Genomic DNA, 12,287 nt, shown 5'->3' with positions numbered 1-12,287 from the left:
CTGGCCCCTCGCCCACGTCCTGCAATGCCTTCCCTCCACAAATCTGACAATTACTACAACCACTTCAAAGCCTTGTGGAAGGCACAGCTCTTCCAGAAGACATTCCCTGACTAAGCCCCCTCTTTCCTCTTCTCCCATTCCCTTCTGCGTTGCCCTGGCTTGCTCCCTTTGTTCTTCCCTGCAGTAGATTTTAAGATTGTTGTGGGCAGCGAATGCGTCTGTTTACTGTTATATTGTACCCCCTCAACCACTTGGAACAGTAAGAAACTTAGTAACTGTGACTGATGAATTGCCTTTCCATTAGCCACTGACCAGAAACAGCTTTTCCCTACCTGTCGGCGATGTAACCGATGCTCAGAGAGCCAATCAAGAAGCCCATGTTCACGCAGGATTGAAACACGTCTAGTTTCCAGGAATTATCACACACCAGGTTGAACTGAAGAAATACACATGGTTAGTTAGGAGACATCGAAGGAAAACCCACAACTAACCAAGATCCCCTCCAACCCTTCCCTGAAGCCCCCTTAAAACTGGCTAGACAATAATCAGTCAATCAATCAATCAGAAGCAGCGTGGCTTAGTGGATAAAGCACCACCGGGGAGTCAGAAGGACCTGGTTTCTAATACTTTCTCTGCCACTTGTCTGCTGGGTGACCTGGGCAAGTTATTTAACTTCTCTCTGCCTCAGTTACCTGGAAAATGACAATTGAAACTGTGAGCCTTTTGTGGGACAGGGACTGTGTCCAATACAATTACCTTCCATCTATCCCAGTATTTAGTACAGTGCCTGGCACAGAGTAAGCACTTAAAAAATGCCACAAATATTAGCAATAATAATAATCATATTTATTAAGCGCTTACTATGTGCAGGGCACTGTACTAAGCACTAGGGAGAGTACAATATAACCGAGTTGGTAGAGAGTTCTCTGCCCACAACCAATTTACAGACTAAAGGATCCTCCTGAAAGAGTTTGCACTTCATGTTTGAGGCTTTTTTAATGATATTTACTAAGCACTTACTAAAGGTTAAGCACTGTTCTAAGCACTGGGGTTGATACATTCTTCCCAGGTTGGATGCAGTCCCTGCCCCACATAGGGCTCACAGTCTAACTCAGAGGGAGGAGGATTTAATCCCTATTTTACAGATGAGGCAACTGAGCCCCAGAGCAATTAAATGGCCTGCCCAAAGTCACAGAGCAGACATTTGGCAGAGACATGATTAGAGTCCAGGTCATCTGACTCCTAAGCCTGTACTAGGCCACATTGCTTAATTTTGTAAGCCTCTTTACTCCTCCTAGGAGACCTCCTGGATTTCAGTTCTCTCTCTGGGAATTTCTCCGGTCCTGAGGCATGTTACTGCATTCATCTAACCGTCGTCTCCACCCCAACGCTTACTACAGTACCTGGCACAAAGGAAGCGCATAGCAAATACCACCATTAGAAAAGGAAGGGCAGCTGCCAACCTCGACCGTGGGGTTGGTCGGGATTGGACGGGGGAGCAAGGAGAGGTTCAGCACTGACAGGGATCAGAGATCAGCTGTCAGAGGAGAAGGACTCTGGCAACATCTCTGGCCCTCGTCAGCAGGGTCAAGTTGGCATCCAGGCTTCTCTTAATGGGAAACTGTCCCAAAAGTAGAAAACATCAACCAGGCCTAGACAGAAAAACACGCGGCAGGGGATTGGTACAAATGGAAACGAAACAACTGAAGTAAATTTTGCTGACAAGCCTTGTCCCCATCCTAGTGAGCCATGTGTACAATGTACAACTGCAGTGAACTAAGGGCAGAGTCCAGAACGTAGCAATAATTAACTCTGAGAGAGAACGGAGAGAGAGAAGCGGGGAACATATCAGTTCAAGGATTTTTAAACTGGTATTTAGGTCAGAAAAGCAAAGCAAAGATCCCAGTTCAATCAACGAACGGTGTTTTATTTTTTTGGTATTTGTTAAAGCACGTACTTTGTGCCAGGTACTGTATTAAGTGCTGGGGTAGCTACAAGCTAACCAGGTTATACACAGTCCCAGTCCAACAAGGTGGTTACATTATTAATCCCCATTTTACGGATGAGGCAACTGAAGCCCAGAGAAGGGAAGTGACTTGCCTAAGGCCACACAGCAGAAAAGTGGCAGAGCTGGGATTAGAACCCAGGTCCTTTCTCAAGTCCGTGCTCTATCCAGTAGGCCATGCTGCTTCTCCTTTTATTGTGTGCAGAACAATGTACTGAGCACTTGGGAGAGTGCAATACAGCAGAATCGGCAGACACACTCCCTGCCCACGGTGAGCTAACACTCTAGAGGAGTTTATCGAAGAAAATGACACAATCCTCGCGACTAGCACCTAGAACCCTCCTTTGACTGTGAGCCCATTGTTGGGTAGGGATTGTCTCTATCTGTCGCCAAACTGTACTTTCCAAGCACTTAGTACAGTGCTCTGCACACAGTAAGCGCTCAATAAATACGATGGAATGAATGAATGAATAATTGCTTTCACACCAAGAACTACTTGAGCAAAACTTGTACTTCCCAAGCGCTTAGTACAGTGCTCTGCACACAGTAAGCGCTCAATAAATACGACTGATTGATTGATTGATTCTGTCGTGTCCAAATAGAAAGAGTCATAGGCCTGAAAATCAAAAGATCTGGATTCTAATCCCGGCTCCCTCACTTGTCTGCCGTGTGACCTTAGGCAAGTCACTTCACTTCTCTGTGCCTCAGTATCCTCATCTGTAAAAATGGAGATGAGATACCTGTGAGCCTCAAGAGGGGCAGAGAATGTGCCTCATTGGTTTACACTGCATCTACCACGGTGATTAGGACGAAACTGGGCATATAGTGGGTGCTTAACAAATACCACAATAATGTATTGTGGTAGTTACGAATGCCAGGGCCACGCACAAAATTATATTCATATTCTAATTATGTTATCATCATTATTAAAATCGCCCTCTAGACTGTAAGCTCATTGGGGCTGGGAACATGTCTACCAACTCTGTTGTATTTTCCTTTCCCAAACTTAGTACAGTGCTCTGTACCGTAGTAAGCGTTCAATAAATACCACTGACTGATTAATTATTATTGATTGAGCAGGGAGGAAAAGAGGGTTAAGAACCATACTGAAGCCCGGGAGACTCTTCATAAGAAGGGAACTGATTTGGGGTGTGCCATCTTGTTTGGCCAAGCCGCCATTTGCTCAAGGCGGGCACACCACCGTCACCACAGGCCTTCCCCGTTATCGGACCCTTGGCCTTCTGCCCGCAGCAGCTGCTGTCGAGCGGAGGAGAGCTGCTCAAGGTGGGCAGACCCCTTTGGGTCGTCAGCCGCTGACCTTGTGGGTGAGATAAAGAGGTGGCTTGATCTCTAGGCTAATGAAGAGACCAAGGCACGGCCAAGTGGCTACCCCCCAAGTGGAAAACTACCGGGTTTGGTCAGATGCCCCTATATCGATCCGCCCCGAAGAACAGTCTTATGTAACAGGGCGAGACTTTCGTCAGTTCTTCCAAAACTCTCCCCTCCCCTGCCCACTTTGCAACGGCACCGTTAGGAAATGGGGTCACCTGGATGGTCGTCATTTGTATCTAAGTAGACCCCGCTTTGACTCAGGTGTCTATGTGGCCTGCCCCTTGGTGAAGCCCTGGGTGGGTGAACTCATTGTATTCATGTGTGATAATATAAAGTGCTAACGTATTGGATGAACTAGGTGAGCGCTACCGTGCTGAAATGAATTATTTTGGTATATTAGATTATCTGGTTGGGCCCTCAGTTTCTGCTTCAACCATGCCTTGATTTTTCCTTTGGCTTGTGTGAGTGGGACCAGATAAAAGAAATCGAGATTCTTATTTTTAAATGCGTCTCAACTCGTCCTGTCTAGCCCCCGGCTCATAGCGGTGGGTGCAAGTAGGATTCTGATACCCAGGGAATGTGTTTATTGTTTTTATTGTACCCTCCCGAGCGCTCAGTACAGTGCCCTGCGCACGGTAAGTGCTCAATAAAGACGACTGAATGAATGCAGGTCTTATGGTGTGACTTTGGGCAAGCCACTTCCCTTCCCTATGCCTCAGTTCCCTCATCTGGAAAATGGGGATGAAGACTGTGAGCCCCATGTGGGACAACGTGATTACCTTGTATCCCCCCCAGCGCTTCGAATGGTGCTTGGCACATAGCAAGCGCTTAACAAACGCCATCATCATTATGGGCTGGTGACAGGTAGGTGGGTGGGCAGGGAGTCTATCACATGGACCTCCGTAAGAGAGTCCGATCTCAGTCCAGGACAGGGTGTGAGGGGAAGGTGCAGAAGGGATGAGCTTTCTGGCCCATTTTCCCTCAGGATGACACAGCCTGGTTGAGGTTCAGCCAGTCCTGGAGAAATATGTGGGCCCAGATTCAGCTGCATCAGGAGGAAAAAACAAAAAACAAAAAGGTTCTCAACCCCTTGGATGGAAAAAGGTCTCCAAATGTTTAACCTGGTTGAGAGAAATGTTTAACCCGGACAGGGCTGTGAGAGATCTTGAGTGAATCCCCGCTTCCCAGAACAGTGCTACGGAAAGTCAACGCCTACTTCAGGAGCGCTACCATGAAGCCTCTCCGGGCCTCAGTTCCCTCATCTGTAAAATGGGGATGAAGACTGTGAGCCCCACAGGGCACAACCTGATCATCTTGTAACCTCCCCAGTGCTTAGAACAGTGCTTTGCACATAGTAAGCGCTTAATAAATGCCATTATTATTATTATTAATAAATGCCATCATTATTATTACTATTATTATCCTCTGTACCTCAGTTTCCTCAACTGCAAAATGGGGATTCAAAACCTGTTCTTCCTCCTACTTAGACTGCATCCCCAAGTGGGACAGGGATGGTATTCACCTTCGTTAACTTGCATCTACTCCAGCATTTAGTACACACAGTAAATACATCAATACCACTAAGCAGCGTGACTCAGTGGAAAGAGCACGGACTTTGGAGTCAGAGGTCATGGGTTCAAATCCCGGCTCCGCCAATTGTCAGCTGGGTGACTTTGGGCAAGTCACTTCACTTCTCTGGGCCTCAGTTACCTCATCTGTAAAATGGGGATGAAGACTGTGAGCCCCACGGGGGACAACCTGATCACCTTGTAACCTCCCCAGCGCTTAGAGCAGCGCTTTGCGCCTAGTAAGCGCTTAATAAATGCCATCATTATTATTAAAATATAAGTGGTGTGCATGGCATTTGCATTACACTGCACACAGTGTAATCCATTCATTCAATCACATTTTTTGAGTTCTTACTGTGTGCAGAGCACCATACTAAGTGCATGGGAGAGTACAATATAATAAACAATCACATTCCCAGCCCACAACAAACTTACAGACTAGAAGGGGAGACAGACATTAATATAAATAAATTACAGATCTGCACATAAGTGCTGTGGGGCTGGGAGAGGGGATGCATAAAAGGAGCAAGTCAGGGAGACATAGAAGGGAGAGGGAGAAAAGGAAAAGGGAGGGCTTAGGGAAGGCCTCTTGGAGGAGATAATAATAATAATAATGACATTTATTAAGCGCTTGCTACGTGCAAAGCACTGTTCTAAGCGCTGGGGAGGTTACAAGGTGATCAGGTTGTCCCACGGGGGGCTCACAGTCTTAATCCCCATTTTTACAGATGAGGTAACCGAGGCACAGAGAAGTGTAGTGACTTGCCCAAAGTCGCACAGCTGACAATTGGTGGAGCCGGGATTTGAACCCATGACCTCTGACTCCAAAGCCCAGGCTCTTTCCACTGAGCCACGCTGCTTCCTTCAGTAAGGTTTTGAAGGCAGGGAGTGTAATCATCTGTTGTGAGCCCACTCTTTTAGACTGTGAGCCCACTGTTGGGTAGGGATTGTCTCTATATGTTGCCAACTTGTACTTCCCAAGCGCTTAGTACAGTACTCTGCACACAGTAAGCGCTCAAAAAATATGACTGATGATGATGATGATGAAGGGAGCATCTTTCAGACCCGAGGCAGTACGGCCTAAGGGTTGGAGCACAGGCCTGGGAGTAAGAAGGACCTGAGTTCTAATCCTGACTCTGCCACTTGTCTGCTGTGTGACTTGGAGGAAGTCACTTCCTTTCCTCTATGCCTCAGTGACCTCATCTGTAAAATGGGGATTAAGACTGGGAGCCCCGCGTGGGACAACCTGATTACCCTGTATCTACCCCAGTGCTCAGAACACTGCTTGACACCTAATAATAGCTTAAAAAAATTCTATAAAAACCTGGTAGCCCATAGGTATGTGGGCTAATATCTAAATTGCTTAGTGGTTTGTTAGTTTTTAAGCGCTTATAAAAGCGGAGCCGGGATTAGAACCCTTGTCCTCTGACTCTCAAGCCCAGACTGTTGCCACTAAGCCACGATGCTTCTCAACATGGGCTCACAGTCTAAGTAGGAGGGAGAACTGATGAGGAAACTGAGGCCCGGAGGAGTGAAGCGACTTGCCTAAGATCACACGGCAGACAAGTGGCAGAGCCGGGATTAGAACCCACGACCGCTGACTCTCGGTCCTGCGCTCTTTCCTGCACACCACGCTGCTTCCCATCACTGTGGGATCGGTGAACGGCCACTCCTGGTGTCGGGGTTGAAGAGATTTTAAGGGGAGAGCTTGGTGACGGGCAGCCCTGTCAGAGTGGTGACACAACAGGAATTCTCCGGATGTTGCCAAAGACAATCGTTCAAATAAAAAGCCAGCGTGTCATTCAGCACATCCCTCTCACTCAGAATAAGTTCCAATGTCCAAGGCCTGACCGTGTTAAACATTGCTGCAACAGGAGTGAGTAGCTCGGGCCGATTCCCTGTCCATCATTTGCAGTCTGAGTTTCTGGGGTGGGTGTCAAGCAATAATAATAATGGCATTTATTAAGCACTTACTATGTCCAAAGCACTGTTCTAAGCGCTGGGGACATCATTTGCAGTCTGAGTTTCTGGGGTGGGTGTCAAGCAATAATAATAATGGCATTTATTAAGCACTTACTATGTGCAAAGCACCGTTCTAAGTGCTGGGGAGGTTACAAGGTGATCAGGTTGTCCCACGGGGGGCTCACAGTCTTCCTCCCCATTTTCCAGATGAGGGAACTGAGGCCCAGAGAAGTGAAGTTAATACGTTTGGTTTTGTTCTCTGTCTCCCCCTTCTAGACTGTGAGCCCACTGTTGGGTAGGGACCGTCTCTATATGTTGCCAACTTGTACTTCCCAAGCGCTTAGTACAGTGCTCTGCACACAGTAAACGCTAAATAAATACAATTGAATGAATGAATGAATGAATGAATGAAGTGACTTGCCCAAAGTCACACAGCTGACACTTGGCAGAGCCAGGATTTGAACGCATGACCTAGGACTCCAAAGCCCGGGCTCTTTCCACTGAGCCACGCTGCTTCTCTAAGGGCCGGCACTAAAAGTTGGGGGTCTCTGAGGTGATTCCTTCTAGACTGTGAGCCCACTGTTGGGACCATCTCTATATGTTGCCAACTTGTACTTCCCAAGCGCTTAGTACAGTGCTCTGCACACAGTAAGCGCTCAATAAATTGATTGATTTCAGTGTGGAGGAGCCAGATTTCAGTCTTGAAAACAAAGGACCCTGGCTACAGTGAGGGCCTTGACTCACTCCCATATAGAGGCAGAGCTCTGCCAGTGCAAAAATCTGTCAATTAATGGAATTTACTGAGCGCTCACTGTGTACAATGCACTGTACTAAGTGCTTGGGAGAGCACGATACCACGGAGCTGGTAGACACGTGCCCTCCCCACGACAAGAGGGGGTGTCAGGCATTAATATAAATAAATCAAGGATATTTTCCTAAGTGCTGCGAAGAAGCAGCGTGGTTCAGTGGCTTTGGAGTCAGAGGGCATGGGGTTCAAATCCCGGCTCTGCCCCTTGTCAGCTGTGTGACTTTAGGTAAGTCACTTCACTTCTCTGGGCCTCAGTTCCCTCATCTGTAAAATGGGGATTAATAATAATAAATATAATGACAATAATGGCGTTTGTTAAGTGCTTACTATGTGCAAAGCACTGTTCTAAGCGCTGGGGGATACAGGGGTGTCCCACGTGGGGCTCACAGGCTTCCTCCCCATTTTACAGATGAGGTAACTGAGACTCTGAGAAGTTAAATGACTTGCCCAAGGTCACACAGCGGACATGTGGTGGAGCCGGGATTCGATTAAAACTGTGTGCCCCCCTCGGGACACCCTGATCACCTTGTAACCTCCCCAGCGCTTAAAACGGTGCTGTGCACATAGTAAGTGCTTAATAAATGCATTATTATTATTATTATTATCATTATTATTATTATTATTATTATTATGAGAGAGGGATGAATAAAGGGTCCGAGTACAGGGGTGACCCAGAAGGGAGTGGGAGAAAACGAAATGAGGGCTTAGTCCAGGAGAAGGTGTGGATTTTTTAAATAATCAGTTGGCCCTCCACTCCTTACCCTTGCTCCTCTTCCACTGCAACCCGGCCCGCTCGCTCCACTCTCCAACGCCAACATGGTCACTCGTCTCTCACCACTGACCCGTTCAATTCATTCAACTGTATTTACTGAGTGCTTACTGTGTGCCAAGCACTGTGCAAAGTGCTTGGGAGGGTACGACATAATAACCAGGCCATTACTCTCCTCATTTTCAAAGCCCAACTAAAATCACAACTCGTCCGGGAAGGCTTCCCTGATTTTTCTCATCCCCCTGCAGCACTTAGGTATTTTACTACCTGTAATTCATTCTAGAAACTTTCTCCCCCGCTAGATTGGAAGCTCTCAAGGGTCGAAACGTTGCCAACTACTGTGCTCCCCCAAGCACTTAGTGCAGTGCTGTGCACAGAGTAAGTGCTCAGTATATACTATTGATTGATATACGTTGCCAACGTGTACTTCCCAAGCGCTCAGTACAGTGCTCTGCCATTCTGCGCCAAGTAATTGGCATGGTATCATAATAAAATAAGTCATTTTGCTAAAGCCTGATTTCATGCCTCATGGGATCATGGTAATGATGATTCTGCAGTAAACGTTAATATGATCTGCAATTCTATTTATTTTGATGCTATTGACGCCTGTCTACTTGTTTTGTTTCGTTGTCTGTCTCCCCCTTCTAGACTGCGAGCCCGTTGTCGGGTAGGGATTGTCTCTGTTGCCCAATTGGACTTTCCAAGCGCTTAGTACAGTGCTCTGCACACAGTAAGCGCTCAATAAATGCGATTGAGTGAATGAATGAAGAATCCAGTCCTGGGGGAGTGTCCTCAAACTGTACCATCCTTGGAGCCCCCTTCAATCTGAGTCGTAGCGATAGTGCTCTGCACATAGTAAGCGCTCAATAAATACGATTGATGATGATAACAAATGAGGCCAGAAGGGAAATCAGGGCTGGAGGAAAATAACAATACAGGGCTGAGCCAAAGTATCTGAGAAAGCAGCAAGGATCACCCCCACGAGGGACCCGGGCTGGGTGGGGGGGTCTCTATTCTATTTATTTTGTTAATGATGTGGATTTAGCTTTAATTCTGTTTATTCTGACGACTTGACAGCTGTCCACATGCTTTGTTTTGTTGTCTGTCTCCCCCTTCTAGACTGGGAGCCCGCTGTTGGGTAGGGACCGTCTTTATATGTCGCCAACTTGTCCTTCCCAAGCGCTTAGTACAGTGCTCTGCACACAGCGCTCAATAAATACGATTGAATGAATGAAAGAAGCGGTCAATAAATAACGACTGAATGAATCGGAGCCAATAGGAAGGCACTTCCTCAGGTGGCACATCAATGGCAAACAGGGCACCCCATTTTGAGCCCGTTCTAGACTGTTTGTTGTTACACTGTCCTCTCCCAAGCACTCAGTCCAGGGAAAAGCAGCGTGGCTTGGTGGATAGAGCATGGGGCTGGTAGTAAGGGGGACCAGCTCCGCTACACGTCTGCTGTGTGACCTTGGGCGAGTCACTTCTCTGGGCCTCAGTTTCCTCACCTGTAAAACGTGGGACGGGGGCTGTGTCCGACCTGATTAACCTGGATCTACCTCGGTGGGTAGAACAGTGCTTGGTACATAATAACAAGTACCACCAAGATAGGATTGGGCGGGTGACCGTGGCCTTCTCTCAGAGCCAAAGCCGAGCCTCCCCGCTTCCCCTCCTCCCCGTCCGGACGTCCTCCTTCCACTTCCCAAGCACTTAGTACAGTGCTCCGCACACGGAAAGCGCTCAATAAATACGATTGATGGACTGATGGATTGATTGACTCACCTCAGTGACAATGGAGGACCCCTCTGTGTCGTAGATCCAGCCATCGCGGCAGGGGGCCAGAGGGATGGCGCTCCGGTTCCCGGCCCAGAGGGCCAGCGGGTCATCGCAGCTGAGAGACGACTGGTTCCAGTCCACGTCGAACCGGCGGCACTGGCGGGCGAAGGCCCCCCCGGCGCCCTCCAGCCCGGGCACCGTGCGATTCAGCTCCTCTTCCCGGCTCCAGCCGCAGCGGCCGCTCAGCTCCGGCAGGCCCGGGCTCAGGCAGCGGTGCTCCGGGGTGAACCCCAGGAACACGATCCCCACGTAGATCGGGGTGAAGGCCGCCGACAGCAGGCACAGGAAGAAGAAGGCTTGTTTCTGGAAGCGGTCGAACTCGCCGACGTGCTCCAGGAGGTCGTCTAAGGAGGGCATATCAGCGGTGGGCAGGAAACCGGCGAGAACTAAATAAGCTCATTGCTCTCCCCCAGCCTGATCCGCACTCAACCCCGAGTCAAAGAATACTTGTCCCGTTTACATTTAATTGAAATCGGATCATTGGCCGTCAAGCCTCTGTTCAGGCGTGATGCCGGCGGAATGGAACCGAGTCAAAATAATCTTTCACCCCCTTGAACTCTAGTGACCACCGGTGACCCTTCTGGGGGACGGGGAGGGAGGGCTGCACTGGTTGTTTTTCTGGAAAACAAGTTAACAGGGGTAAAGCCCTTTAATTGAGCCACAGAAGGTCACCAGGCCAACCTTAAACCAGCCACTCAGTTGTTGAGAGATTACCTATTAATGACCCTTCGAATATTACTGAGTCATTATCACACCCCCAACACAGGCCAAAGAATGTCCTCGGGTCACGTCCCAGAACCCAAACCTGCAGGTTTTTCGCTCTAAATTCCCCGGGCTTGCAATTTTCCACTCATCTTTGTTTCCCTATGCACCCTATGGTCTATCTGTGGGGATTGGATTCGTTCGATCGTATTTATTGAGCGCTTACTGCGGGCAGAGCACTATGCTAAGAGCTTGCGAGAGTACGGTATAACAATAAACTAGACAAATCCCCTGCCCCCAATGAGCTTACAACCTACGGAATAATAGCAGCAGTCATAGTGGTGATAGCAGCAATAACTGCAGCAGCTGCAGTAGGGACAGGAGCAGCGTGGCCTAGTGGAAAGAGCCGGGGTTTAGGAGTCAGAGGTCGTGGGTTCTAATCCCGCCTGTGCCACTTGTCGGCTGTGTGACTTTGGGCAAGTTAAGTAACTTCTCTGTGCCTCAGTGACCTCATCTGTAAAATGGGGATGAAGACTGTGAGCCCCACGTGGGACAACCTGATCACTTTGTAGCCTTGTATTTGAAAACCCTGAGCAGGAATCTTGGGGTTGGTGACGAGTGAATGTGTCTGTTTGTTGTTATATTGTACTCTCCCAGGCGCTTAGAACAGTGCTTTGCACATAGTAAGTGCTTATCAAATGCCATCATTATTATTATTATTAAGAGAGTAAATAGGCATGATCCCTACCCCATGTGTTCAACTCTATTTTCCTTTATCCACCCCAGTGCTTAGTACAGTGCTTGGCTCATAGTACGCGCTTAAAAACTACCACTATTATTATCATTACTAGATATGTTCCCTGTCCCCAGTGAGCTTCCAGTACTGAGCAGGTGTCAGGTTATGTTTCAAGGGCGGGCTGACCTCTCATTGTCCTATGTCATTTTACCATTCTCCCCCCAGTTTCACAAGTGATGAACCAATTCAGACGTGCTTCAAACTCGATGGAGAGGGAGGCACTCATTCATTCAATCCTACTTACTGCATGCTTACTGCATGCAAAGCATTGTACTAAGCGCCTGGGAGAGTACAATATAACAACAGACACGTTCACTCGTCACCAACCCCAAGACTCCTGCTAAGGGTTTTCAAATGTGGAGTGAGTTTTGAAACTTTCACTCTACACCCAGCCAGGGGGTCGTAGAGCCCCCTTAGTTCCTGCAATCAGTGCTACTTATCGGGCACTCCCTGAGCACAGAGCACTGTACTAAACGCTTGGTACAAAAGAGTAGGGTTTAGACAATCCCACT

The 12,287-nt window shown here is 48.1% G+C and overlaps 1 protein-coding gene across 2 annotated transcripts in view; it reads right to left on the bottom strand.

Annotated features, from left to right (window-relative positions):
• LOC119949230 (solute carrier family 22 member 1-like) overlaps window positions 1-10,863 on the bottom strand; it is a 38,362-nt gene extending 27,499 nt beyond the window's left edge. Inside the window, exons 1-2 of one of the 2 annotated variants that reach the window (XM_038770823.1) lie at window positions 10,224-10,858; window positions 333-436 (exon numbers count right to left, since the gene is read on the bottom strand). In XM_038770823.1, coding sequence (XP_038626751.1) covers window positions 333-436; window positions 10,224-10,634 — 515 coding nt within the window. In that variant the 5' untranslated portion in view covers window positions 10,635-10,858. Of the gene's footprint in view, window positions 1-332; window positions 437-10,223 lie in introns of both variants that reach the window. The other variant, XM_038770832.1, reaches the window with a different exon arrangement.
• Window positions 10,864-12,287: the final 1,424 nt, after the last annotated feature.

Source organism: Tachyglossus aculeatus, chromosome 2 (assembly GCF_015852505.1).
Source record: "Tachyglossus aculeatus isolate mTacAcu1 chromosome 2, mTacAcu1.pri, whole genome shotgun sequence".
NCBI lineage: Eukaryota > Metazoa > Chordata > Mammalia > Monotremata > Tachyglossidae > Tachyglossus > Tachyglossus aculeatus.
The sequence above is the reverse complement of the archived record's forward strand: the minus strand, read 5'-3'. Positions and strand labels throughout refer to the sequence as shown.